The sequence below is a fragment of the Guyanagaster necrorhizus genome (assembly GCF_019112545.1).
Source record: "Guyanagaster necrorhizus MCA 3950 unplaced genomic scaffold BT62scaffold_43, whole genome shotgun sequence".
In the NCBI taxonomy this organism is placed as follows: domain Eukaryota; kingdom Fungi; phylum Basidiomycota; class Agaricomycetes; order Agaricales; family Physalacriaceae; genus Guyanagaster; species Guyanagaster necrorhizus.
Window position 1 is genome coordinate 290,945 of NW_025064922.1, and position 25,768 is coordinate 316,712.

Here is a 25,768-nt window from a genome sequence, read left to right on the forward strand (position 1 = left end):
CACCCTGGACCGATCCATCCACCGCACAAATGCCAGTAAGAAATACTGACCAGGAGACCAGGACTAGGAGAAAATCTGTCAGTCGACACGAATAAATTGACGTCCCTACCGCCATTTGATCATCACATATACATGTGGGGGTATTTGGGAAAAGAAGTTCCATGGGATATTTGTTTTGAAAAAGGTAAATAATCCTACCACACATTATACCGTCGTACAAGGTGACCTGAATGATATGTATAAATAATGAGCAGATTAACAAAGAAAGGAACATTGCCATAATAACTATGAAAGAACGAAAATACACGCCCAGAAAATAACCAGAAACATAGCTTGTTCATATATCATCATAACTTCAGCTCCGTAAGCACCCGTCTAGCAAGCATCTGGTACTGCCATCCATCACCGCTTGCTCTTCGAAATTGTATACCATGCAATGGCAACCAAGGAACCTGAAGCATACCTACTCAGCATTTCCTGAACTCAACCAATTCAAACACTTACCTTGACGATATTTATCTCGAAGCGCACGCAGAGTGAGTTGTTCCCCATGGTCTCGAACACATCTTGTTCAGCCACCGGAAGCGGACTTGCACTCCGCGCCCCAGGCGCAAAGTCCCGCGGTATCGGAGGAAGCACTTTAGACTTCACATCTGCCGCGGGAGGACTCGGGGGGGACACTTCGATCTCTACAGAGGGCGACGCAGGAACGACCGTGTTATTCCCAGTGGAGGAAACGTTGAGGAAGGATGACGATCGACTCGGTGTCGTTAACGTCGTCGTCCCCGACGGTCGGCCAGGCGTTTCCATCGAAGGCTCTCGGTCCTTTTTCTTCACACCAAAAGACAGTTTCGACGCCTTCTTGACGATAGAAGGACGTGGCTCGCCCGTCTTCGGTGACGGGTCCACAGAGGACATATCAATCGACGGCAAATGAAGGCACTCGAATCCCCCTTTCGTCTCTCGATACTGTACTTGCATCCGGTCCAGAACGCGTCTTATATCAGCCTTGATGGCCGAAGGAGATTTTGTAGATGTCGTCGCGACACTGAAACACCAGCTTAAAAAAGAAAACTATACACTCAGCGTCTGGAAAACACGAACCTAAAAAGACCTTTCAAAAACAATGGCTTGAAATCCTTATCATTTGTAGGGACATCATTCGGACGGTCGTCATCACTGGGAATGGGAGCAGTCCGTATCTCGTTCTCCTCTCCCTCGCCCTCTTCATCAGTCTTCGAGAAAAGTTTCTCCGCCGCTTGTCGAGGGCCACCTAGTGAAGGGCGTCTACGTCGACCGATAGTCCCCCCTGCGCTCGAAAGCAATGCAGCACCAGTGCTACTCCGCCGCTCATGTCGTTTTCCACCGCTTTGCGGCTCCAGCACAGTGGCTGCCCGCCGGTGGCTGCCAACCGGCTGACTTTGGCTGTGAGAGACAGACTTGGGTGTCGAAACGCGTTCTTTCTCGTTCATCTCCTCGCTCTTCTTGCTGTCCACACTCTTCTTATGCTCAACACTCCTTTTCTCGTCACCACTAATTTTCTCCTTGTCCTCAGAGTGTCTGGATTGCTTCTGCGATAATGTTAGACTCGCCAGGATGGTCCCCCGCCTTCCGACGCCATGCCGCTTCGAGTCGTCACCCTTGCCGACTAACATACTGCCAAATTTCCGCACGAGCGTGGCACCAGCGGAGATAGAGAGATGGTCCCTTTCTTTCTCCTCACCGTCCCTATCCTTCTCCCGGTCTTCCTGGGCTTTCTTCTCCTCCTCTGCATCCTCGAATGTCGTAACGTGCGGCGCAGCACTCTTTGATAGTTCCAGCGCAACAACTCCGTTTTCGTCCACGACTTCTTCGTGCCCGACCCTGCCCGTCCACCCCCGTGACACTGTCAACGGCCGTTGGCTCAGGCTATGACTTCGTCTGTGTGTGCTTGCTGGGGGAGCTCGAGGAAGTGCGGAGGCACCTGAGACGGTAGCCTTATCCAGTTCCACCCTCTTCTGTGCTGAAGGTGACGGTGGCGGAAGACCAAAGTCGCGGGGACGTGGTTGAGGATGGAAGCTTGGCGATGTAGGCGACGGAGCGGCTGCCGTAGTATCGTAGGACATCCCTGAATAATGGGACGTTTCCGGTGCAGGTAAGCGAGGAAGTGGCATGCTGTAGTCGGCCTTAACTGTTGCCGACTCCCGCTTTGGCGTATCCTTCTTCGAAACCGGTATAGGAGGAGGTTCCACAATAAGGGTGCTACTGGTGGCAGCGGTTGAACGAGGGTCTTGTATCGATGTTTGTGAACTGGCGAACTGACCGGGACCGTAGACACGTTCCCGTTCAATTTTCTCCCTAGAGAGGTAGTACATTGATATCAAGGGGTGGAAGCCTTTCGTTGGGTCCAACGGCTCTCGGTTAGGATCTAGTAACGATGCATGGGAGAGATGGCTTTGCGAACCTGGGGGAGATTGACTGAGGGGACTAGAAGGAGGAGACGAGGATGGCGAAAACAGCTTTCTCCGGTAAAAATCAAAACCAGAAAATCTTCGAGACTTCTTGGAAGGCGTCGGGGGTTCAGCCTTATCCAGCGATATTGCGAGACTCGAATTGGATATTGAATCGCCCCACCGCCCCATTGTTCCATTTCCATTCACACCGCCACTACGCTTACGTTCCCAATACTGGACGGCTCGGATATACGATTCGGACTCAAGGATGGTGACGAGATTCTTTTCAATGTCCTGCTCAGTGCCAAATTCGAAACCCTTCATGCCCTGAATGACTTGACGGTCAAGTTCGTCCGCACGGAGAGGCTCGCGGTGGAGTAGGTGATTTTCGGGAGGTCCACTGAAGCCTCGTACCATCCATGGATGGCTGAGGACCTCGGACAGAGGCGCGCGTGCTGCGGGATTCGTGACCAGCATTCGAGATAGGAGACTCCGGCATTCTGAGCTGAGCCACACCGGGTATTCCACCAAACCCCGTTTTATCTTCGCATGAAGAGCAGGCATGCTCTGGTCATCGAAGGGCACCTTTCCACAGACGAGGACATAGAGTACAACGCCGAAACTCCAGACGTCGACTTCCGGGCCGGTGTAGACTTTCGCATTGAGGAGTTCAGGGGCGGCAAAGTAAAGGGACCCACAAAATGTGGACAGATGTGCTACCGGATCATAGAGGTTGGATAAACCGAAGTCAATGATTTTGATGTTACCGGTTTGTGAAATGAGAATATTTTCGATTTTGAGATCTAGAATGGACGAGTGAGGTGAATCAAATTGTCCTGTGTAATGCCGTACCTCTATGAACGACGTTATTCCGATGGCAATAGTCCAAAGCGCTTCCTATCTGCCGGGCAAACTTCCTCGCCACTCTTTCCCGCAGGCGGCCGTGACTGATGATATAATCGAGCATCTGGCCACCGTTGACATACTCGAAGACCATGTAGTAGTGGTTCGCATGAGTAATCATCTCACGCATACCGCAGACATATGGATGGTGGAGTAACATAGATAGAGCAGCTTCGCGAAGTGTTCGGATTTCTTTTGAAGCATCTTTCGAGGCTTGCCGTGCAATGGAGTCCGGAGTAGCGCTGGTGCTGTGTTGGGTAGCTGCAGGGTTAACTCTTGGAAGAATTTTCACGGCCATCTAGAGGAATAGTGAGGAGAGAAAAAAGGAAAGGAGTAGTAGCGCACTTGTTCCCCAGTCAAATTGTGCGTTGCAAGCTTGACCTTGCCCATACTGCCAGCACCCAGTGTCTTGGTGAGGGTATAGTCTCCGAGAATACGCCTCTGCGTCCGATTTGAGATGCCATTGCTGCGACTTCCATCTCTCCGTCTTTCTTCACCTGCCGTATGCGTCCGATGATCCTTTGCGTCCGAGGTGCTCCCAGTGTTCGAACCGTTCGCAGGAGCCACCGAGGCGATATTATATGCCTGAGGGGGCATGGAAACGGGCCTTTGACGGGTGGCAGAAGCGGATAAACGTGGCACAGCAGCAGAAACAGGTGGGTGAGATTCTGATGCAAGCGGCTGGGGATGTGATGGTCGGAGAATTTGCATGTCAAACTCGTGTCCGGCGGTGTCCGTGCCTCGGTGAGATTGCGTCTGTGCTACGCCTCCCTCAACGTCCTCGGGTACTTGGTTCAGTTGGTTTGCAAGAGACGCCGTAAATGCTGCTGCCATCAACTGATATCAGGAGCAATGCGGTCGAATCTAACAAGGCCCGTGGGCACGAAGTCGAACGACGTTGATACCGTAGGAGGTGGTGCAGCTCACTGCCAAGGAAGGCTGCTCGACGTTTCCGATTTTTGTCACGGTGGTCGGTGGTAAAGGTGGAAAGTCGGAGCTAGTTGTCCGCCTACCAAATTTGGTTATTTGACATCAGATTGCTACTATATACTCGTCTCTTAAAATAACAGCAATTCCAGGTTATATTGTATAGTTACACAATGGTATACAGAGCAGAAGAGAACTGAGAACTGTACGAACAGTACAGTACAATCCGAAATCATCGAGGAAAAGGATAGATGAACGACACAGCTTCAATGATACATATTATACAGACCTCGCAACCTCATCACCAGATGGACATGTTATTCGTATGCGAATTTAGTACACCTTGAGCTCTTAGTGCAGGCACAGAAGGAAAGAAAACTGATAATTTGGTCGGTACAGCTGGAAGGCGCCTAATCAATATAGCAGCTGTCTGAAAAATGTACGCAGACTGACTCCAATGATCCCATGATACTGTGCATATGATCCTATGATGTCTTTTTACTTCCCTCCGGCGCTGGTCGTAACCAGGTCACGGCATGTCTGTTGAACATCGGCCAAGGCGGGACAACAATCTGTATTGTCGTCGTAAGGTACTGCGGTTTCATGGACAAAATGTGGGAAGCGTGGGACTTACAAGTGCCAAAGCAACCACCGAGACGCCGTAAAGGATGAATGTTGCGTGTATTGATTGCAATACAAAACCGATGATGAATGATATTGCCTTCGAGATATGTCAGCAATGTCTAAATCCAACAACGAACGCGCGCCGGTAATGGTGTACACCAGCTCTTGTATTGGGAAATCTTCGACAAGCGAAGCATCATCGACCGTGAGTCGACAAATTCTGCACCCCAAAAGAAACCGTAGAACCCTGGGTGCTGAAATGCTGTCACACGCAGTTACGCTGGTTCCAAAGAGCAGTTGTGCGATGACAATTCGAAAATGCACGCTGGCGGTTCTAAAGGGCAGTAGAGGCCTCACCGTTGCTGCAATTAGGTATATCCTCGATATTTGTTCAGCTAGTCTCTGGCCTTCAAAATCCTTGAAGGTCTGTTAAATACGTCGACAGTCCTAAGGAAGCAGCGACGCACGATTTTTCCTAACTGAGAGATGGATTCCATTTTCACTCGTTTCAAACTACCAGCCGAGATAAGGTTAGGCAGAAGGCAACGAAAAGGTGAGAGACGAATGCCTGGCTATTGTGAACGTGTAAGTTGTGGATTGAGGGAAATGTCAGGGTAAATTTCTTTCTAACCAAATTAGCGCCAAATTTAGCGAAGCATTTTGGGACAGAATTTGGGTCAAAATAGATACAGCATGATTCTTTCGCCGTCAACCAACGCCAAGCATCCAAGGCGTTCAATAATCGAATACACTATCCAATTCCCTCTAACATGACAGAGTATTCGTTCCGGACATACCGGTATTTTCTTCAGTCGCGCATGGATCAGCGCCCAAGCACAGATGTACATCGTTTCTGTACGCCTTTGCCCTATTTATATTTTGGCAATGTTCCAATGGGGTAAAATTCGTGATCCATGTATATCGCGGCTCTCTTCGTCGCCGGGATATACTACGCATCATTATGGTGTCTGATGAACGCTTGCACCTTCAAGTCCTACAAGTCCGTCTTTTATCACCATGGGTATGGACGAGTAGGGCTGTATAAGAACGCGGACGCTTCCCGTCGCTCGTGAAAGATGGCTACCCTCCTTCCCATTCCGTAACCACCATCAACGCCATTTATAGGCAACATAACATCTTTGGACAAAGGTTCGGTGCTGTGTTTTCTAAGAGACCGGCAGCTGATATTTGCTCGTGGCAGATTTACCGACACGTGGTTTTCATCGACCCGCATATATCAACTCAACGTGTTAAGAGCTGTCCTGCTGGGCTGAGTTCACCTACAGGCAGGGTGGTAGTATTCGCCAGTTCATACAACCTTGTCAACGAGCTGTCGGATGATTCGAGATTCCGGAAATCAGTTGGTAGCTTTTTTTTCTCCTACGTCTACATGCTAGCTGTCTGACTATCCATTACAGGCAGCGCATTAAAGGAACGCGAAATCTCGTTCATGATGGAATCTTCACAGCGTGTTTCTCCGCCGTGCTTTCATATCGCTCTATACATGACAGGCTTTCAGTGATGAACTCAATTGGGCTATTGCACGTACGGAAGGGATTTCACTTGACTTAAGATGTGACCGTTGACATCCGTCGTCTCTCCCCATCGACTGCCTTCTTACACCCGCTTTCGGCGAAGATTACATCCTACAGAGAAGCGGGATATTCTCTATTCTATGATGAACGAGAAGGACCCTAAGACGGGGTTGAAACTCTCGAACGAGAGTATTACCCACAACGTAGGCCTTTCTTTAATGTACTGCTTAGTGTCTAATGGCTCTTCTATTTAGCTTCTAACATTCCTCATCGCAGGTGCAATTTTTCCTTTTTTTCCTTTTTTCTCGTAAATGGACTCTGAATCATGTCAGGACCCCCTGCCCGATTTTAGCCGCGCCGCCCCCTTGTGACAAATCGAAATACGATTGACGCCACGCGACCACGTGTTTCTGAAAGTTTACCTTGTCACTACCACCATTGTTCTACGCAACCGACTTTAAAAACACGCAAAAATGGCTGCCGCTGTATTGTTTCTTGACCCCCTACTCACTTTCTACCCAACTCAATTAAACGATTCGAATTCTTCGCCTCGAAATGCTGGCTCTGGGTTCCCCTCCACCCGAGAGAGGAAGACTCCGCCGCCAGAAGAGTCTGTAGCTGAACAGATACGCTCCTCTGTGCAGAGCACTCCGCTCAGCAATCACGTCCCAACTGTGAATCCCACAGCCAACGCGGATCATCTTGTGGCAGACTTCGAACGGTACATCCTAGAAGATCTTAGAAACCGCGTTTTCATGTCTGCCGACCATTATTTTACGAATATTCTCCATCTTCCTGACGACTGGCGGACGGATGGCGAGATAAAATCTCGAATCGAGGCCCTCAAAAACGACGTTGTATTCAAGAATGATGTCAAGACCTACATCCAATTGTGCAATGAGAACAATCCCGGGGAGAAGTCCTTCTACCATCCCCACGGCCTCATGTGTAACAGTGCGTTCGACGTTCTCGGTGCCACTGAAGACTCTCGACTTTGCATCTATCGACCAGACGCGAAGCCGGTTGCCGGCGGTTTAGAAAAGAACGTCCCTGATACCTTGGGTGTTCTTCGCGCGATGTTCAACAGTTCCGGAAACGTTGTTGACAACATGAAGGACAAAGGCCCAGAGTATAACTTTGCGTGGGCGCAAACAATGCATTGGCAGGAATTCAAGCCTAATGCGTGCTACCTCGACGAGGGAACGGAAGCTATCTATAGAGTTATAACACCTGGTAAGCACTACTATTCTTTTCCTACTGTGTTCTTCTCACTTATACTTATATCAGAGGGTGAGGATCCTAAGGGAGAGGTGAGAGGCAAAACCCGAGACCCTGGCGGCATCCTCCCTCCGGTCATGTCGCGCACGGGCTCCACGTTGAAGAGGCGTCATTCGGAAGATGAGCTTCCTCGTATCCACTCCAAGTATGCGCGCTATGGGACGACGTCCGAAGTTTCGCAGGCCAGGAAAGGAACAGACGAGTCGCTGGCACATAGTTCTGCGAAAGAGGGAGTCGCGGCGGAAGATGTTGCGCGACGGGAGGAAGAAGAAACCCAGGCTCGCCGAGCCGCCCGCCTCCAGTGTGGTCGTTACACCCTCGAGATGCTGTCTACTGCCGGTTTTCGGACGCACTGTATTGGCGCTCTGGTTACTGTGGGACAGATACAACCCCTCCACTACGATCGCTCCGTCATCATTGTGTGCAAATCGATTGACATGTTCAAATCGCATGGCAAGCGACCGAAGATTACGGAAGAGGTTGTGACGGACGAGTTCGCCGCAGTGCTCATCGGATTGGGTCGACTCACTGTGAAGCAGCGGGACATCCAAGAAGAATTCTGCGATGACAGGACGCTCATCGAGAATCATAAGATGTACATGGACATGTGTGGCAACCCCAGGAACAAGGAGAATTTTGACAAGACGGCTATCTTCGTTGGGGTGAAGTTGAAGTTGGGTAAAGATGATAAGAAGGTTGAGGTCACCCTTGGCCGAATTCTTTTGCGCCAGCCTGGGATTATCGGTCGGGATACTTGCATCGTCGAGGTGACATCGGAGCACGAGGAGTGGAAGGGTAAAGAACTTGTTGTCAAGATCAGCTGGCCTGCTGCCAGTCGAAAATCAGAGGCAGAATTTGTCATTAGAGCCAGAGAGAAGGCGCGATCCATGCCGCAAGGGAAAAGGCCAGACTGGGCCTTAGACCATTTGCCCGACGTTCTCCTTTCTCAAGACTTTGACTACGGCACGGATTCTACTCAGGTGAATCTCGTCGCTTTCTTTGCAACAGCCATATTTGCAAAGGAGGAAAAGTTCGAGTATGAAAAACGCGTCTGTCGAGTTACGGTCCAGGAGAGGCTGTATCCTCTTGAAGAACTGCGGACGGTTCAAGAGTATGCTCAGGTCTTTTTTGATATTTTGCAGAGTGTGTATTTTTTTTTTTTGGTTTTCGCGGTGTTTTCTGACGGCTGGCATAGTTCACAAATGGCTGTACGATCACCCAGGAATCCTCCACCGTGATATCAGTCCTGGAAATATCATGTGGCGCCGAACCGTCGACGGTCATTTACGTGGGGTCCTCAACGACTTTGACTTGTCTGCCTACCGACATGATACTGGCCCTTCATTGCGTCAGCGCACCGGTACTCTACCCTACATGGCGTTCGAACTCCTCATCGATGACGAAAATGGTCATCCACCCAAGCACCTCTATCGACACGATGTAGAGTCCATCTTCTACGTCATTCTCCTCCTCTGTTGTCGTTACATGGTCGTGGCTAAACAAGACCTTGATGGACGCCCGATCCTGGAACGCACGCGAGTCCATTCCCCATTCAATAGCTGGTATAAACTCGATCGTGATGATTTGAAGTACAAGAAGTGCTTTTTTATTACGAAAATTGACTCATTTTCTCCTATGGCAAACAGTGGCTTCACTGACTTTCAGTCCTGGATAAATCGCATTCGCCAGCAATTCCTGCTAGGGTTCCATGCTAAGAACGGACATATACTACGGAAGGACCTTGGAGTCATGGAGTCCTTTGAGGATGAAACTCTGCAGACCTGGGTTTCTTACTCAGCCATTGTCAAGACCTGTAGTGAATTCGCTGGTTCGGCTCTCATAGTACACAACGACCAGGTCAAAGAGGGCGCCTAGTACTAGATCATAGTCCTCACACTTTCTTGTAATCTTCATCCTTTCCGCGGCCAAATAAATGTGTTCTCTTCTGACTTCAGTCACTGGCTGGCTAGCCGAGTTTCGCGAGAAAATCGTAGGGTCTAAAGAAGTGTGTCTACACATCCTATCATGAATTAATTTTCTCATGGTTGAACTCGATAGACATCCTGAACCAACGAGCGCCGTTAAGCTTCGGGCACGACAGGCTTCTAAAAGCTGTTCAAGCAACGGAAGCACCATCGTTCGTTCTAAGCTTGTATCACCCTGGCTGTCCTCACCGTGACTGCCAAACTTCATAATATTACTACCATCATCCAAAATACATGCGTGTACGGTAATCTTTGATTGGACGATATGTAAAGTACTATCAATTGGTCCAGGTAATCGTGGTTCAATGCCTCAGGATAGCATCTGTTGGGATTTTGCTGGAAAGTTCTAGAAAGGGCAATCCGGCATCATGCCGAGAGTTGATGAGTAAGCCCGAGAGAAAGAGAAAGTTGTAGTAAATTCTAGATACAAGCCTGGAGAGTATAAATACGAGCTCTGTAGGAGCTGCAGAATAAGGAGTTCATACCTTCTGGCCTTACCAGCCTGGAGTCTACCCTGCGCATCACCGAGGATTCCCAACAGCATCCATATTGAAAACAGCGATAGGGTCGGTTGAGAAGGTCACAGAGGTCGCGATATTCGTGGTGTTGGGATGCCGATCCGGGGCCACGGAAGCCGTACATGGAATTGGCGTTGGGAAGGCAGACCCTGAATGTGAACAACCATTCTTCGGCCCTGTCCTTGAACTCGTCTAGCCAAGCCTTCCTCTCTGCCATTTTCTTCTCCCTATATATCTCCGCACGGGTCAGCCCTGGGCTTGATGGATTATACGAGACTTGTGTCGTAAAGTGTGCAAAACCGGCGGTATGTGTAGTCCATATAATTACGGCAAGTCTAGGTATTTGACCTCTGCAGCTGTGTGTGCATCTGCGAAAGTGAGTATCTGTGACAGACTGCTGGCGCCATTCATATTCCCTATGACGAGAACGAAAAGACCGTGAGAGAACATCAAAGTCTCCACGAACCGCGGGCTACCCAAGGTCGTTTCGAGACCGGTACGAGTCGTGGCCGAGAATCGGCGACAACGCAAATCAGTTTATCCCTTGGATGATGAGCCTTCTGGGACATGAGCTGGATGGAGTACATTTCGCCGTATTTGGACGCGGTAACCATGAGTGGAGAAAGACGTACCAACGGAACTCTAGACTATGTGACGAGTTACTTGAGAAACGAGGCGAACGTAGGATTGTCGATAGAGGGGAAGGAGACGCTACGGATGGGAACATATCTGATGTGTTTGAGCAGTTCAAGAGGTCCTTGTGGGAGGTTCTCTCTAGAGTGAGTCTCCTCACTGAAGTCACATTATCGTCTTTTGATTTGGTTGATCGCAGGAGTATTATGCTTTTAGGAGTTCATTTCAGGTGCAAGTTCTGGATAGCTGAAGAGCGGCAATACTTCAGCATTCAGGGATGGTTTTGAGCTGTATGCAGTTGAATGTGTTGTTGACTCAACCCGGCTTTCCGGTCAAACGTCATGAGGACGGGAAGATATGTATATATCATTCATGGGCTCATTATCTGAGTCATTATTAGAGGCTGATCTACTCGATGGTATGACTTATCGTGCTGGCGATTACTTATCCATGTGAGTCTGCCACAGTACCACGCAAGATTGAAATTGATTTCTGTCTTTCTGAGCTTGCCATAAATTCCTTCTCGGGATGTCCATCGCGTGTTTGCCCATTTCAAATTATCTTTTGACCAAGAGGCAAGCGTTCTGTCTGCTGTTTTCGCAAGCGTCGTCTTGTGAATATCCCTTGTAGATCAAAATTTCGATGTCAAGTACGGCCCTTCTTCCCTTAGGAGAACGCATACCATTGTCAAGCGTTCTCAACCGGTTTATTGAACTCTCACGACCTGCCACAAAAGATGACATAGTCGGCCTTATGGATTTCGCAAAGTCGGACTGCTCTCGATGTTATTTCCGTGATCTCATCACCAACCATACCCACGCTGTAACATCAAAATGACTTGGCGTTCTCGACATTCTGGAGCGGCAAGGTTTCGACCGCAGAGATCTCCCCCTAGATAAATTCATCTGCATGCTTCCTTCAATATGACAAAGACAATATTCAATCTCCTCGTCGCCACTGTGGAATAGCCATCGCGTTTGTCGCACATTCAGCGTCCTGGATTCACCTCCTCTTTGTGTGTCGAAAACTCACACATATATGGGGGGTAGCATCCAATTACCTTGCAAATATGTGTACAGGAGACCAAGTCCTGGTCACCGTCAGATGCTCCGTTGCCAATTCTCGCTTGCTCTCAGATGTTTCCCGAACCCTGGTGATAATCTGTGCTGGATCTGGTTTCACGCCACTGAGAGGGTTCATTCAAGAGCGTGCAGTGCGGAAACGAGCAGGCGAAGACGTTGGGAAAATCTTGCTTTTCGTGGGATGCAGACCCCCTGGTGGAGATTTTCTGTATTCTGATACGGATTTAAAGGAGTGGGCGGGTATTGGACTAGTGGATGTTCGTGTGGCGTTCTCTCGGTGCGCGGATAAATCTCAAGGATGCTGTTATGTACAAGAGTGAGTGTGTTAGATGCAGTTGTATTTCACCTTCTAATGTCTCTTTGTTTTGCACCGCAGAGTTCGTTCGATTCAAGGCATACGTCTCTACAGACGTCTCCTCCAGCGACACCGCCCCCCGTACCCGGTCCCAAAAGTCTTCCTCAACTCATTATTCCCGACAAAGATAGTCCTGCCATTCCAGCATCCCGATACCTTCTTACGCGTCCGATTGCAAAGATGGAAACGCCCATCGAGTCACCGCCCACGTCTTCTTCTTCATCTGTCTCATCCGAATCTCTGTACTCCCAAGCGAGCGCTTCAACGCGCAGACACACCATGCTATCAGTGTATGAAGTACCACCGCCCGTTCCACCTATTCCCTTCGCTTTCCGATCTAGCTCAGGTCTGCGCGCTCTGCCTCAGATTCTGGATCACGTTTTGAAACGGGCGCGCGGGGAAAAACAGCAGGACGACTTGCACAGGATGCCGACAAAAGTCATAGCCGGTTTGGTGAAAGGTCGGGTAAAACGGGCCAAAGGGGCAGACTTAGACCGCTATGGGAGCAGAGTGTCGCGTATCGAGAGGCAGATTCTATTGTTGGAGGATATCCGTACGTTTCATTTTATCTTACTTTTCAATCACTCGTTCTATTTACTTTATATATACTTACACCTCCTGTCGTTTCCCGATCACCTATATAGTCCAGCCGTTCCTACCTGTATGCTTCAGTCGCTTCACCCACGTTGTGCCCGACTGAGATACTCACATATATTCTTCTGTCAATATCCATCAAGTCTATCGCTTCATCGTCAGATGAGGAGGGGGAGACGACATCTATGTCCGTGTATTACCCACACTTGGAGCGGACACGGAGGTGGTGGGAGAAGAGGTCACAAGCTCGGATGGACACAGTAACGGAGATGTCGTCGCCGCCGTCGCCGGATGCTAATTACACATTTAACGTTTCGACTTCTCCTTTACGGGTGAGGAAGAATTCTCTAACCGCTTCGTAACGTTTCAATGGACTCTCACTTGTATACTCTATGAAGAGCGACGTAAGTATTTGGACGACGGCCGTGCATATTTATGTATAACTTATTCTATAGGACTTCATTCGTTTTAGGTTCATACTATTGACATTGTATCCCCATAACTGTACATTATGGAAGCGTTTCGAACTCATGGTAGCCAAGCTCCGAATTCTCCCACAGCTCACTGAAACTGCGGCGAACTGTGGATTTATTATTTACAGCTGAGCTTCCACATAAACGTCATTATCTCCTTGTCTGTCGGTGGAGCAGTGCTTTGTCGGGCACGTTCCGCAGTGCTCGTAACAGAATTTGCGTTCTTTTTACTCAAGACCAAAGAAACAGGCCATTAAGTTGGTATAGTAGGGGTCATCGCCAGCGGTTTGCCGCTAACCATCAGCATGATGTCAGTCCAAGTCCACCGTATGCTACTATGTAATGTGTCCCACATATTCAGAGCTCTGTGCTATGGTCATGCGTTCTCCGATTTACGTCTCGCTGCCAGGAAAAGCCACGACGCTCAGTATCATTGCAAGCCCTGTTTCTGCGATTATGCGTGTGTTGGGACCGATGGTACTGCCCGCTTGCCATTCCCCATCTGTTAGCATCTCGGCCCATAAAAGTAGATGAAAAAGTGTCAGATATCTTTGCCGAGGAATCCCATCCAGTCATCTCTCATTGCCTTAGAGGTTTGACAAGGTATATGTGCTGCAGTTGTTTCTTGTTTCTTGTTGATAGTCCAAGTGGCATCTGGGCAGATAAAATGACACAGATTATGGACCTTTCTGTGGAATCACAGTTGCTCCACAAGCTTCCACTTGTTCATCGTCCAAAAGGCTTCGGAAAAACCTCCTTTTTGTCTATGCTAGAGTTTTTCTATGACTGCAAACATTACACAAAGCCCATCTCCGATGCGGCACTCAAGTTTACAAGTGTGAGGATGTTGATTTGGATGCACCACATTGTGACTTGGTCTTGTCTTCGATCTGTCAGTGCCATCAGTGAAAGATTTTCGCCGTTCACTTGGATTTACATTGATGGCATGTTCAGAAAGTTTTTATTGAAATACCAGGAGGAGCTCATGATCAATCCTATGCTTCTTAGCGAGGCTAGGATATTCACATTTGACGAAGTTCTGGTTCGTTGTGTTTTTGTGCCATTACTTCATTTAAGTGACATATTGGTTTTGCCCCAAGGTTCTTGTTCATCAAAAAAAGTGGGACATCTCTATCTTCATCGACAACTACAATGCATCATCCATCGCCTCTTGGAACTCATCTGAAGTCAATGAGTGCCTAACCCAAATGATTACTTTGCCCCTTTCCAATGCTTTGTTTTTTGTCCAAGGGCTCATTATGGGCACTGGGTTTGCACCGGATCCTCTAATCAATCCCTACTCTTGTGATGTTTGGTCTCTGGTGGCCATCGATATGACCGATGAGGATGTGGTGGAAGCCACATTTGGTTTCACCGTTGACGAGGTTCACAAGCTCTAATGGCACTTTGCAGTCCACTCTGTTGAGGCAGGGCTTGTATCCTATCAGTTTGGTCACCGAAAGGCGTGTTCCATGTACTCCATGACAGATGTGTTCAAAACCCTTCTTCTCCTACTGGCCTGTAGATTATGTTTGTAAAGAAACATAGTGTATGTTGTTTCGTAATTAGCTATGGCCTTGGACTTGTGGGCAGACAAGTTAACCTCAGTTTGAGTCCAATACAACTTGAGAACTAGGAACACGTTATCATGTGATCGAGTACATGCCTTAACACTTTTACACGCCGTCACTCGACGTCAAATGCGTCCTCCCCCGCGGTTTCTGAGCCCCATACAGGGTAATCTGTCGTGGCAATAACCTTTCTGATCTGTTCGAGGCCGTCAAAGACGTCCACGACGATGAATACTATTGTCAGTTGCCAGTTGGCGACCACGCGTGGATTCTGACGGGAAAAGTGGGCCACCCGTCAGTAGCGAGATCCGAAACGCCTGCTGCTTGCGTGGATATAGACCAGAGGGCGTCGAACGTGATCTCAAGAGGGCTGCACTACTGTCGCATGGTTTTTCGACAGCGAGGACTCGGACGGTGCGTTCATCAAGGATTCATGCGTCATCTTTCTAACATGTCATGTAGGATCCGAAAGTTCAGCCTCCGATACCCTTGTTAGTTATTATTCGACCTCACCCTCCGCGTAGGTTCCTTTCCGTCACACTCCGAGAGCAGTTGTTGTACCTCCAGTCCCATCAAAGTCAGTCAAGGGATTTTTAAGACTGATTGCCGTGAATCCGTACGTATACGTATCGTCGCCATGCCAGGTCTACTGACAGATGATACAGACATTACCATCGTGCTCTTTCACTGCATATCAAGATATTTCGTCGTCTCCTGGTGTCGTTGTCGTGTAGGTTGACAAAACATCCTGTCTTACAGGATGACATAGCCTCGCGACTTTTGACCCCAGGCTCGTTCTTGTCCGTCGTCCCGCAGGCTTTGGGAAAACTTCATTCCTGGCCATGGCAGAGTTTTTCTACGACGTCAAACATCGCAACTCCCCCGTAACTCCCTCTGCGTTATCATCTACGTGGATCGGACACTTGTGTTGCAAACACTGGCAGATACACAATAAACTTGCACGCGGACTTAGTGCTGACCTTTGACCTGGCCGCGACATGCGTATCTGATTTCGAAAAGTCGCTTGTCGAGCATGTCAACACGGTCTTGAAACGATTTTTGAACAAGAACCAACAGGAGCTCGAAATCACACCGAAGAATATCTCCTCTTATATTTACGGAGATGGGATCCACTCGTTGCCTGGAGTTTTGGTAAGGTTTTCCCTCTCCTTTTGTTAAATTTAACTTCTCATCTCCATTGCAGAACCTTGCACGCTCTCGGCTATGGAGCGTGTTTGTCTACATCGATAACTATAACGCACCGTCTCTTGCTGCTGGGGATGCGGCTGAAATTAACGAATGCCTCGAGCGATTTCTTGTTGGTCCTCTTTCATGTTATCTGCATGACTTCCACTCTGGTCTCATCATGGGCACTGGTGACGAACCGGATCCTCGCGTCAGTATGTATCACCCGCACCCTAATGTGTGGGAATGCATTGCTACTGACATGACTGACCACGAAACGATAGAAGTCTCTTTCGGTTTCATGCCTGACGAGGTTCACAAGCTGGCCTGTGAGTTTAAAGTCCAGCTTGGTCCCACGATGTTTTAGTCCAAATTTGAAGAAAGTATATTCGATGAAAGAAGTGCTGGAGGAAATCGGAAGACTGTCGGCAGCGAGGGATTTTAGTATATTAATTCAATATTACTGACTCCGACTATTCTATTTACAAAGTATAATGATATACATACAGTTCATGAGATTTGCAAGATGTCGAGATAAATGGTAATTCTCTGGCCGTTCACCCGGATGTCAGTAGGGAACACTCGCATGTTCGAGGGTCATCGCTGCGAAGGCCGATCCATTGCATACGTATCGCTGGGATGCGTCAGATGTCAGGAAGCACTGGGTTTTGTGGCCCCGATGGCGCGTTCGCCATTCTGGATATGATTCGATGGTTGGCTGATGCCTCCAATGTAGTATTTCGACCTCGTAAACGTAGTCGATTATTATACACCCCCCGGGCCTTCTATTTCTGCAATGTATGATTAACTGGTATACCTCCCATAGAAAGAGCTTCCCATCAGGTACTGAGGGTGGGAACAAATGCATAATGGTTTGTACATGTGAAGCGGCCATGTTATGTCTTCAAAATAATTCGTCAAAAGTGCTGTAGTCCATACAAGGAATGGGCCAAGGCAGTAGATGAGTGCCCCGCGCCGCGATCGACCATCTGCAACGTATAGAAATATCCGCCGTCAAAGATATCAGAACGCTATATTACAATTCTTATCATTTATACACAACTAAAATACTAGAAAAATCGATAATATGTGAGCCGTACGCTGTTGAAAACACCATCTACAAGGGAATCCCATTGACGGCACGCTGAAGGACCGCATCAAGAACCAATCCTCCGAGCACGATATTTCCTATCATCGGGGTGCGGAGGAAGAATTTCATGCATTGCCTGGGATCATCAATATTGGTTGAGAGCAGCTCCTTGAGAAGAATACCGCCGGACACCGCCACGGCGAGGTAATATGGCAGGCCTTGCCCATTGAGATAACCACCGTACGACACGAGGGACGCGAATCCGATGGTGGTGGTAGCGCAAACAGGAATGGTATATTCCCCACAGAACATGGCGAGCGACCTCATGCCGATCTTGGCATCAGCGAGCTTATCCTGTGGAAAAGAGACTAGTTAGAAAACCCGATGTCTGTATTGTAACTATGTACCTGGTGCTGGTATACAGTCTCATAGGTGATTGTCCAAAGGATGGCGCCGACGTAAGCAGCTGTAAGGGCCGCCCAGGGAATATGGCCATTAGGTGTAAGGTCAGCCCATCCCATGTATATCCCAATGTTGAACATCAGCCCCTTGGAAATAATGAGATCCTGAGACCCAAAACGCTAGGAGGAAAAACACACCAATGGAATGGGAGCAAAGTACATCCATCGCTTGCACGTAGGGTACAAGACATATAACGGCCATACAGTCATGGAAATACGAAGACTGTGATGACAGGTTTAGCGAAAATGTACCAGCACCATTGATTATTACTTACGCGTTAGAGCTCAAGAAGATATTGGCCAAGTAAACACCGATGACGACCTGAAGGGAGAAGAACAACCAAGCACGTTCTATACTGATCGCGCCTCGGGGTAGGGCGCGACCCTTGGTCCGTTCAACGCGAGCGTCGATGTCGCAGTCGAGGATATCATCAATAGTCATTATCTAGAAGAATCATGTTAGACTGGATACCAAAACAAAAAGTCAAGTTACCAACCAAGGATTTGATTCCGATGCAGAGGAAGAAGTAAAGGGCTGCACGGTGTAGAACCACGATCCCACGAAGTTCAGGGAAGGCGTGATATACCATAGCAAGCGACCATGCTACACAGATTATCATCAGATTATTAACCATGGATGAAGTACAAATGTATTGTTCTTACCTACGGGCAAGAAAACCGTGGAGCAGCCCATACCATTCTGAAGTCGGCAGAGTTCCCAACAAGCCTGAATCTCGGTGTGTGTCGGAGGGGCTAGGAACGTGAGGAAGCTAGAAAAGATAGAGGAGCGCCGTGAAACCCTGAATTTCTCGTGAGAGACTGGGAGGGCAGTCAGTCTTGTGTTGAAAGACATCTGTAAGATCCTGTAGGTGGAGAACTTGACTTCATGCTGTCATGAACGTTTCTGTTAAATAGGACACAAGCTAAGACAAATGGAGGGCATGGTGATAACAGCGCAGCGCTATGATCTTCCAAGTGCTAGTGTCTCCACTGCTCGGGGACTACGGATCCTACAGTTTGCATCAATTGCAGGAAAATTCAAAGGACCATCTTTCACCCATGAATACCAACCGAGAGCCAATGAAAGCTTTGGTTTCGACATGTCTGGCCAAAAATGATCTTCTGTGCCTCTTGTGATGACAGATATGAATAACAGCGTATGGATTCCATATTGGCTAGTCCATTTTCAGCAGATATCGGAACAGTCGCTTTGGCTACGCCCGCTTCTCCGAATCGCACTCAAGCGGTGATGACCATATGGGGAATCGGCCCTAACAGCCATAGGATCCCATCAGGTGATTCGTGTACATGTTCGAGATTCTTCGTGATGCTGCGAATGGTAGGGTACAGTCGTCGTTGAGTGTGCGGCATTGCTTACAACAAAAGTATTGGTTCAAGGACAAACAAAGAATGATTTCGAAGGCCGACTCGGACTTGCGGCCAAAGACGGAATACGAGAACAGAAACTTTCGCAGCGGCATTAGAAGAAAAACAAATGTGATTCTTTAGGGTCGCCTAGAGCATAATACGACCACGTGCAGTAAGAGTGATGCATCAAATTTGATGCTGGTCTTCGCGCTAAGCTGGAAGCCTTCACTTACGTCAACCTCACAAAAAGCCATGAAGGCAGCTAGTCAGTACACTACGTCGATGGCTTTACACCAAATGACATCCATGTAGGGATCTGGGCCGAACTACGATGGTAACAGCCAGTACGCCAACAGGAACGTCTCCTGCAGCTAAGATAGTGATACCCTGTTCATCTGTAAAGCCATGAGCTACAGGCATCACATACAGCTGGAACAGATGACTGGCCAGGTTCTCTATTACAAGAAATACTCTGGGGGAGGTCTTTTCGTAGGTATAGATCGTACGTCCTGTAGTCAACCTCAGCGGACAAACAGGGTACAAAAGAAGAATAGGATATCTACCATCGGTGCATGACTGAACACTTTATACTCCTGCCCAAGGTGCTCATCCAGCTCCAATATTGACGCGACGTTCCCACACCGATAACAATAATTCGGTGCACTCCACACAGTGACGATCATTCTGTCGAACATCAGCTTGTATCCCTCCATTGCAAGCTGGTGTGCACGGGCGATAAGGTCTAGCGCGTTGTGATGCGCAAAGTTTTTCGTTATATCAGCGCCGAAGAGGAAGCCTGCGCCTCTAGGGGAGAGGCCCCAACCTGTTATAGTATCTGCACTCCAGCGTTAGCGAGATAAGTAATACAGGACCAGAGAAAGTCGCACCATCTGGATCTGACCAGAGGAGATCACACATCGGTCCTTCGTGTGGCACTTCTTGTTTTCGTTCTATGGCCCGAATCTGATCTATACTGGCGAGGCTAGGACTGAGGCCGCCATGCACACAGAAGACGCGACCGTCGACGATTGCACCGAGAGCAAGATAGTCAAATACCTCGCAGCACCAACGCCATACATTAGAGCTGCCATACTTCCGCTGACACTCATCGTAAAACCCGTATACCTGGTGGTAGTTGAAACAAAAGAGAAGGACAACAAGTGGCGGTGAACGCACCTGGGTTATTTGTCGACTCTCGTGGTTCCCTCGGATGAGCGTCATACGGTCCGGATAGCGCACTTTCAGGGCCAGGAGAAGAAGAAATGTTTCTACGCTGTAGAATCCGCGGTCAACAAAGTCGCCTGACATAAAATTAAGAAGGTCAAACGCGCATATATGCAGGTGCACGCACCCATGAACAGGTAGTTCGTCTCTGGACACCATCCTCCCACTGCGAACAGCTCCATCAGATCAAAGAACTGGCCATGTATGTCACCACATATCTATCTCAACGTCAACCAAAGGGCGACAAATGGCAATGAAGGCGCTCACTGTAACTGGCGAGTCGACAACCTGAACGTTGCCCTCCTCGATGAGGATCTCCCGGGCTTTGATACACAACGTCTTCACTTGGGCCTCGGATATCGGTTCGCAGCGGCTAAGCTGGGCTATTTGGCTAGCAACAATGAGGAGTGAATATTCCGCAGAAACATGGCGCGCACCTGTCGAGATCGCTAGGCATGCTGAGGGGAGGTAGGACAAGGCCTTGCCAAGCCAGTATCATTAAAGAGGCACAGCCACACGTCACATTGCCGCCGGCAAATACCACGAGCAACGCTTCCCCCACTCGCTCCTCTCATCTCAACCCGCGGCAAGACGTTGAACGCATCTGAGTGACGCAGAAAGTACCAACTGTGATGACGCAGGTGGGTCTATGCTGCCGAGTAAGTTTGTTCACTTTCTGCTGCAAGCTTCATACAGGAGCGGTGGAGAGGAATAGGTTTGCGTGACGCCTCTGATACCATAGCCATATCGCAATATGCGCAAACCATATTACATAAATGAGCATTCCTTGGTCCAATCGCCAATTATTGAACTCAAATTGAGGGGAACCTAATTGTGCCAATCCTCCGGCATTGAACACCACCTTCAGCCTGACGCTTGAAGCCGTACCATCTTCTCTTCACCCAGAGCTTAATGATGGAGCTTAAAAAATGGAAGATCTCGGGTAATAGAAAGCAACAAGACCAGTGGCACAGCGCTTTACCAAGCACTCCATCGCTTCCAGAAGCTACGCGTGTTAGTTGACACTCAGAATCACCGAGGTAAATAATGTGCTGAGAAACACATACTCGAGGAGCTACTGCCTCATCAGGTCGTCACCAAAGTGCATCCCAGATATCTGCTGCATCACAAACAGCCCGGTGTTATGCAAGCATCAAAACAATTCCCGGTGGCCTTTCTGCCTGGCCACCCAATCCGCGTCCTGAAATCTGAGTACATATTCTGTCTAATCTCGATAAGGACAAACATGTAACAAGTCTGGCACGGACGGCTACCATCATTGCATCATTATCAGTAAAACTGCAAACGATAAATTCCTCACTACCAAAGTTGTCCCGAATCTAAGCACCGTCTGCATTTGCCTTGGGGAGCATGAAAACCCATCCAAATCCTCGTACTTCCTCTCCCTTTGTCCCGAAGAACAAATCCGTCTCGTAGACCCAGTTCGTATGGCCTACGATGCAGTCACGAAGCCCCTGCATCCACAGCATGAGGTCGTCACATTCCTGTTTTTCGCCAACTTTCTCCTCTACCGTGCCCATCAAAGCACTCCATATCCAGGCAAACCGAGCTGAAGATGTCGGGGGCTGCCTCAAAGCTGACACGATCCGACGCTCCGTCTCGAGGAAACCGTCGATGGCATCCTTCACCATTGTCCCTGCTTGCTGAGAGGCGACCTGCACCGACAACCGCTTGTGAGCCATTAGAAGAGAAACGAGATTGTATTGCTTGTTGATGGACTGATCCACGTTGTACCCGACAATGTCCTGGACGTCCTTGTCAGTGAAACAAAAGGAAAGGTCAAGGAATGTACGAACCACTGTCCAAGCAATAATATTAACCGCTTGTTGCTGAAGACGACCAACGTCCTCCGATACCTTTCCTTCGATATCCAGCCCTTCAGCCGGTTCTATAAAGTCGAGGACTATCTTGATACCGTTCAGGTCCGGCAAAAGATCGAGGTACTCTGCAATTCCAGGAACATGGTGTCGGTTCTCCATAACCTTAAGTTGTGCAGAGCGATAGGTTCGTACGGATTCCGTGAATCTGTTCTTCCACATCTGAGATGCCTCATCGTATATCTTCCGAATACGAGGGACGAGGCTACTGAATTAGAACGACTGAAATACATAATTTAATGATACTCACTGCACCAATATTCTGTGACCAGAGAAAAGGTCGACTCCGTTCCCTGTACCATCGCCTGACCAACAAGACCGCAAAGGTTGGCGCCAAAGCCGGGCGTTCGAATAGACCATCAGCGTGCAGAGGTCGGTGAAAAGACGAAGCTGAGGCCCGTCGCACGTAGGGAAGCATAGTGAGGCCAGAAGGCCTGCTTTCACGCCAGTCAACGTTTCACACTCTGCCTCATTTAGTATTGGAGGATCTTGGGTGCGAATCCACGCTTCCGACGCGTCAGTTATTCTCCGGCAGTGCTTGTTGGCACGTAAGTTAAAGGATCGACTGTAGCTCAGGATATCAGGAAGCTGGAAACTGGCCATTCATTGGTACAAATAATCAAGAACGTGGCGGTCCGAAAGAAAAGAATAGATAGTCACGTGCACACTGCTGAACTGTCCATCCCTAAAAAAAATTGCACAGCGAAAATACCGTACCGTACGACGTGGACGTCGTACATTAATACGGCTAACGAATCAAATATAAACGGGAAGCTAGCTTCCAGATAATTGCGAAGAGGCTAGTAGGAGAACCCATTTCATGCACCCTACTAGTAGTAGCCGCCATATTTAAACGTTAATTTATGGTTTTTAAAGTGCCCAGTTAGAAGGCATTATTTTGGCTCAGAGTCAAAGTTACGCTATTTGTAGGAAAATTAAAGTTAGAAGAGACGCAGAGCAAAATCGGAAAGGCACCAACAGAGTCCATCTCGTAGTCCCCCAGCACCTCAACGTCTACATCACGGTTGATTACTATATGCCTGGGTTTCTGGAAGTCGCAAGTCAGCGAAGAATTATCTATCGGTACTAAACCAACACGAACAGATGCGCCGTCTGCGGAGATGGGCAGACGTCTCCCTTCGCTATCCAGAGTGAAAGAGGCGGCCAATGCTGAGCCATCTACAGTCGTCTTCATACCTCTGCGCGCGTTGAGGCTAAGATACAAAGGTCAGCATGTCTGTCATTCAGAATACCACCATGTTGTCTCACGTCGCCAGAAGCGAATTGGAATACACTGGAAACATGGCAGTCAGATGATATTGGCGCGAGAAGAACATAACAACGCACGTCTTCCGAGATTGAAAAAGAATGTGATATAAAGAAATGTATTGGGGTAAACGAGGATCTGAAACGCTCAGATATTTCATTGCCAGCAAAGACTCGTAGCTTACCATAATGAGAGACATGATGGCGCAGATGCTACATGAGAAACAGGTCAGCATCCGAAAAGACTTGCCTCATGATGACTTACCTCGTAAGTAACCCGGTATTCATTGTAAAAAGGATCATCTTGTTCATCATTGCGTCCGACCTAGCGATGCTTTATGACTTTATCAGGGAGTGAAAAGTCCCTCCTAACCTTTTCATTCCGGACTTGGAACGATGCAGCAAGAAGATAAGTGATCCACAGATTGACATATCTCCCGCAGCGGCAAGGGCGTTCATCGATTGCGATAGCGACTGTATTCATAAGCTTCTCGAAAGGTGGACCTGAGGACTTGCACTAACCCTGACTTTAAACGACTCGGAATAGAACTCAAGGGCCCATCTAGAAGGCCAGGTAAGATGAATATGGATAGTCGAATAGTAGCTGGAATTTACGCTTTGGAGAAGTACGCTGCAACATAGGATTGAGCTAGTGTCGGAGTGTCGCTGATTATGGTAGCCACCTACCGATGCACACAAAAAATTCCGCAGCAACGAGAGAGCCCTTTGGTTCGTGAGAATACTTCACATTGTCGCCATGGCGAGACCAACGTACCAGAAACAGGATGAGATAGAGATTTCTATGGCTCACTGTTCGTGAACGTCAGTGAAACAAAAGACAGAAGAGATATAGTACGCTAACATATCCAAACGCGATACGTAAAGAATCTGCTAGGATTGGGCCTGTAGTATCAATAGTATACAGATTTTAATAAAACGCACGACTGGACCATTAGAGCTACGCATGCCTGTCAGGAAGATCAGCTGTGTCGGGGAGAAAGACTCAGACCAAAGAATTACGCACTGACGGTATGACCTCGACCTGAGAGTTGAGGCGTGGGTCACAGCAATTTGAATGCATCCGACACATGGACTTACAAGTATGCTCCTGGTTTAGAATGTTACTGTTCCTCGTTGTGGTTCCAAAGAGACGAAATTTACTCACCATTCAATGATCTCTAGCTGCGCTAGATCGGCGAAATGGGATACCAAGTAGACGTATATTGTATGGCAGATTAGGATTTCGTGGAAGGTGTCCATAACACTATAGTGCACGTCATGTGAGATAGCCGAGACAGACAGAACCGGACTTACAATGTTGCAAGAACCTATATGCAGACTCGGAATTGAAGTCTAATAAGAAAGATCGGCTTCCTAACTCACCAGAATCCGGAAGCCAAGGGTGTCAAGTCTCCAGTAGCGCTGGTAATGGGAACATTCAATCATTGTCAAAAGCTGATAAACAGAAAGACGCTTACATTGATGTACGAAAACGTTTGTACACAAGTAACACCCCATAGTCTAGATGGCGTCAAAATTATCCGTCAAGTAACTAACGCGTTGTCGACTCACGCGGTAGAGAATCTGTTCAAAGTTGAGGTCTTGTCAAGGACAGAATGTAGCATACCAGTTACTTACAAAACGCCGACGAGAAGGGCTCCCATCTGTAGCGATATTTGAGCGCGAAACAACAGTGTAGTTTGCCACACACAACGCACCGTGTTGTCAAGAGCAGGAACTGCCGTTGTCGTACTCATTTTTCCCGTGTTTGAGAGACCCAGAGACAGAAGAGAAAGCCGGGGTGAAAGAAAAGACCACCTCGGCGGTTTCCCCTCCCCTCCCTTGTGAATTTCCATCATCTCCTATAATAACAAGATTTTGCCACATGTGGACTGGATTGCTTCCCTTCAGGCCCGATATCAGCGCGCATGGCAAGAGATTGGGAGGCAACCGCGATAATAATATGCCATGGGTGGGTGAGTCTAAGCGAAAAAGGAAAGTTTGGCAATATTCTTTTTAATAGCTGGGAACAATTGAGAACTATATGATATCGAGAAAATATTTTCAGATATCATATGAGAGTTCTACATAGAAAATCCAAGAAACTTAGAAATGAAGGGTGAGCGGCTGCGATGACAGTTCGGGAGCGGAAGATTGATGGGAACGTGTTCAAGCTGGACGGCTCTTCGGCCCCGATCTATTGTGGCCACTTCCACCATAAAAGGTTTCTTGGACGACCGAATCAAGCATGCTGCTCCAGTCGCAATACCGAGTGGATCTATACCTCCACTTTGGAACCGCCCTCATACCTCGTGTCGCAAATGCGGCGTAATTTTTATTCATCGCTCGTTCTCTAATGCTAGCAT

General features: G+C 48.3%; 13 protein-coding genes across 13 annotated transcripts; 5 read left to right on the forward strand and 8 right to left on the reverse strand.

The window, feature by feature from the left end:
- Positions 1-75: 75 nt before the first annotated feature.
- BT62DRAFT_559907 (Pkinase-domain-containing protein) lies at positions 76-4,339 on the reverse strand. The gene is made up of 5 exons (XM_043181399.1): positions 3,681-4,339; positions 3,285-3,633; positions 1,105-3,235; positions 505-1,048; positions 76-452 (listed from the first exon to the last, which is right to left on the reverse strand). The coding sequence occupies exons 1-5, from the start codon at positions 4,167-4,169 to the stop codon at positions 348-350; spliced, it is 3,618 nt and encodes a 1,205-aa protein (XP_043034476.1). The 5' UTR covers positions 4,170-4,339; the 3' UTR covers positions 76-347.
- Positions 4,340-4,352: 13 nt separating this feature from the next.
- BT62DRAFT_559982 (uncharacterized protein) lies at positions 4,353-5,512 on the reverse strand. Its single transcript, XM_043181400.1, has 6 exons — positions 5,455-5,512; positions 5,354-5,399; positions 5,046-5,303; positions 4,897-4,983; positions 4,716-4,834; positions 4,353-4,661 (listed from the first exon to the last, which is right to left on the reverse strand). The coding sequence occupies exons 2-5, from the start codon at positions 5,381-5,383 to the stop codon at positions 4,748-4,750; spliced, it is 462 nt and encodes a 153-aa protein (XP_043034477.1). The 5' UTR covers positions 5,384-5,399; positions 5,455-5,512; the 3' UTR covers positions 4,353-4,661; positions 4,716-4,747.
- A 288-nt stretch (positions 5,513-5,800) lies between these two features.
- On the forward strand, positions 5,801-6,408 carry BT62DRAFT_1012193 (uncharacterized protein; the record flags this gene model as incomplete). Its single annotated transcript, XM_043177902.1, has 3 exons — positions 5,801-5,955; positions 6,012-6,250; positions 6,305-6,408. The coding sequence occupies 3 exons, from the start codon at positions 5,801-5,803 to the stop codon at positions 6,406-6,408; spliced, it is 498 nt and encodes a 165-aa protein (XP_043034478.1).
- A 1,896-nt stretch (positions 6,409-8,304) lies between these two features.
- BT62DRAFT_909529 (uncharacterized protein) lies at positions 8,305-9,574 on the forward strand (the record flags this gene model as incomplete). The annotated part of the gene is made up of 2 exons (XM_043183746.1): positions 8,305-8,842; positions 8,895-9,574. The coding sequence occupies 2 exons, from the start codon at positions 8,305-8,307 to the stop codon at positions 9,572-9,574; spliced, it is 1,218 nt and encodes a 405-aa protein (XP_043034479.1).
- A 206-nt stretch (positions 9,575-9,780) lies between these two features.
- Positions 9,781-10,816, reverse strand: BT62DRAFT_1012195 (uncharacterized protein; the record flags this gene model as incomplete). The annotated part of the gene is made up of 4 exons (XM_043177903.1): positions 9,781-9,804; positions 10,183-10,429; positions 10,531-10,618; positions 10,669-10,816. 4 exons carry the CDS (start codon positions 10,814-10,816, stop codon positions 9,781-9,783), a joined length of 507 nt encoding a protein of 168 aa, XP_043034480.1.
- A 367-nt stretch (positions 10,817-11,183) lies between these two features.
- Positions 11,184-11,579, reverse strand: BT62DRAFT_937590 (uncharacterized protein; the record flags this gene model as incomplete). The annotated part of the gene is made up of 3 exons (XM_043187355.1): positions 11,184-11,287; positions 11,341-11,410; positions 11,466-11,579. Coding segments are annotated over 3 exons (192 nt in total), but the record flags the coding sequence as incomplete, so codon positions are not given.
- A 406-nt stretch (positions 11,580-11,985) lies between these two features.
- Positions 11,986-12,231, forward strand: BT62DRAFT_834526 (uncharacterized protein; the record flags this gene model as incomplete). The annotated part of the gene is made up of 1 exon (XM_043182420.1): positions 11,986-12,231. A coding segment is annotated over one exon (246 nt), but the record flags the coding sequence as incomplete, so codon positions are not given.
- A 474-nt stretch (positions 12,232-12,705) lies between these two features.
- On the forward strand, positions 12,706-13,384 carry BT62DRAFT_937591 (uncharacterized protein). The gene is made up of 2 exons (XM_043187356.1): positions 12,706-12,825; positions 12,917-13,384. The coding sequence occupies exon 2, from the start codon at positions 13,052-13,054 to the stop codon at positions 13,226-13,228; it is 177 nt and encodes a 58-aa protein (XP_043034483.1). The 5' UTR covers positions 12,706-12,825; positions 12,917-13,051; the 3' UTR covers positions 13,229-13,384.
- A 1,214-nt stretch (positions 13,385-14,598) lies between these two features.
- BT62DRAFT_1012198 (uncharacterized protein) lies at positions 14,599-16,903 on the forward strand (the record flags this gene model as incomplete). Its single annotated transcript, XM_043177904.1, has 10 exons — positions 14,599-14,724; positions 15,116-15,324; positions 15,373-15,401; positions 15,435-15,526; positions 15,576-15,640; positions 15,701-15,837; positions 15,884-16,062; positions 16,115-16,408; positions 16,671-16,781; positions 16,832-16,903. The coding sequence occupies 10 exons, from the start codon at positions 14,599-14,601 to the stop codon at positions 16,901-16,903; spliced, it is 1,314 nt and encodes a 437-aa protein (XP_043034484.1).
- Positions 16,904-17,119: 216 nt separating this feature from the next.
- Positions 17,120-18,946, reverse strand: BT62DRAFT_956419 (UbiA prenyltransferase). The gene is made up of 6 exons (XM_043188375.1): positions 18,310-18,946; positions 18,144-18,250; positions 17,922-18,091; positions 17,785-17,869; positions 17,593-17,733; positions 17,120-17,539 (listed from the first exon to the last, which is right to left on the reverse strand). Exons 1-6 carry the CDS (start codon positions 18,497-18,499, stop codon positions 17,213-17,215), a joined length of 1,020 nt encoding a protein of 339 aa, XP_043034485.1. The 5' UTR covers positions 18,500-18,946; the 3' UTR covers positions 17,120-17,212.
- Positions 18,947-19,472: 526 nt separating this feature from the next.
- BT62DRAFT_909344 (serine threonine protein phosphatase) lies at positions 19,473-20,695 on the reverse strand (the record flags this gene model as incomplete). Its single annotated transcript, XM_043183740.1, has 7 exons — positions 19,473-19,523; positions 19,578-19,849; positions 19,902-20,139; positions 20,191-20,315; positions 20,366-20,456; positions 20,506-20,629; positions 20,676-20,695. 7 exons carry the CDS (start codon positions 20,693-20,695, stop codon positions 19,473-19,475), a joined length of 921 nt encoding a protein of 306 aa, XP_043034486.1.
- Positions 20,696-21,578: 883 nt separating this feature from the next.
- BT62DRAFT_909398 (terpenoid synthase) lies at positions 21,579-22,739 on the reverse strand (the record flags this gene model as incomplete). Its single annotated transcript, XM_043183742.1, has 3 exons — positions 21,579-22,004; positions 22,056-22,341; positions 22,387-22,739. 3 exons carry the CDS (start codon positions 22,737-22,739, stop codon positions 21,579-21,581), a joined length of 1,065 nt encoding a protein of 354 aa, XP_043034487.1.
- Positions 22,740-22,884: 145 nt separating this feature from the next.
- On the reverse strand, positions 22,885-25,548 carry BT62DRAFT_560297 (uncharacterized protein). The gene is made up of 23 exons (XM_043181401.1): positions 25,121-25,548; positions 25,041-25,066; positions 24,975-24,986; positions 24,881-24,923; positions 24,786-24,824; positions 24,717-24,730; positions 24,568-24,666; positions 24,501-24,510; positions 24,427-24,444; positions 24,345-24,370; positions 24,265-24,290; positions 24,178-24,212; positions 24,090-24,126; positions 24,018-24,033; positions 23,925-23,964; positions 23,776-23,876; positions 23,668-23,727; positions 23,588-23,615; positions 23,484-23,541; positions 23,406-23,430; positions 23,239-23,350; positions 23,116-23,184; positions 22,885-23,056 (listed from the first exon to the last, which is right to left on the reverse strand). Exons 1-23 carry the CDS (start codon positions 25,259-25,261, stop codon positions 23,030-23,032), a joined length of 1,062 nt encoding a protein of 353 aa, XP_043034488.1. The 5' UTR covers positions 25,262-25,548; the 3' UTR covers positions 22,885-23,029.
- Positions 25,549-25,768: the final 220 nt, after the last annotated feature.

Excerpts from the sequence above, each read along its gene's own strand:
- BT62DRAFT_559907 (XM_043181399.1), bottom strand. The coding sequence starts at position 4,169 with ATGGCAGCAGCATTTACGGCGTCTCTTGCAAACCAACTGAACCAAGTA. Across the intron at positions 3,634-3,680 it reads ACAATTTGACTGGGGAACAA|ATGGCCGTGAAAATTCTTCC; the intron begins GTGCGCTACTAC and ends CTATTCCTCTAG. Across the intron at positions 3,236-3,284 it reads GAATAACGTCGTTCATAGAG|ATCTCAAAATCGAAAATATT; the intron begins GTACGGCATTAC and ends CGTCCATTCTAG.
- BT62DRAFT_559982 (XM_043181400.1), bottom strand. The coding sequence starts at position 5,383 with ATGGAATCCATCTCTCAGTTAGGAAAAATC. Across the intron at positions 4,984-5,045 it reads ATTTCCCAATACAAGAGCTG|GCAATATCATTCATCATCGG; the intron begins GTGTACACCATT and ends CATATCTCGAAG. Across the intron at positions 4,835-4,896 it reads CGGTGGTTGCTTTGGCACTT|ATTGTTGTCCCGCCTTGGCC; the intron begins GTAAGTCCCACG and ends ACGACAATACAG.
- BT62DRAFT_937591 (XM_043187356.1), top strand. The coding sequence starts at position 13,052 with ATGTCCGTGTATTACCCACACTTGGAGCGGACACGGAGGTGGTGGGAG.
- BT62DRAFT_956419 (XM_043188375.1), bottom strand. The coding sequence starts at position 18,499 with ATGTCTTTCAACACAAGACTGACTGCCCTCCCAGTCTCTCACGAGAAA. Across the intron at positions 18,092-18,143 it reads GCATCGGAATCAAATCCTTG|ATAATGACTATTGATGATAT; the intron begins GTTGGTAACTTG and ends TGATTCTTCTAG. Across the intron at positions 17,870-17,921 it reads ATCTTCTTGAGCTCTAACGC|TCTTCGTATTTCCATGACTG; the intron begins GTAAGTAATAAT and ends CTGTCATCACAG.
- BT62DRAFT_560297 (XM_043181401.1), bottom strand. The coding sequence starts at position 25,261 with ATGATGGAAATTCACAAGGGAGGGGAGGGGAAACCGCCGAGGTGGTCT. Across the intron at positions 24,213-24,264 it reads TACGTATCGCGTTTGGATAT|TGAGCCATAGAAATCTCTAT; the intron begins GTTAGCGTACTA and ends GTTCACGAACAG. Across the intron at positions 23,185-23,238 it reads TCTCCGCAGACGGCGCATCT|AAACCCAGGCATATAGTAAT; the intron begins GTTCGTGTTGGT and ends TGCGACTTCCAG.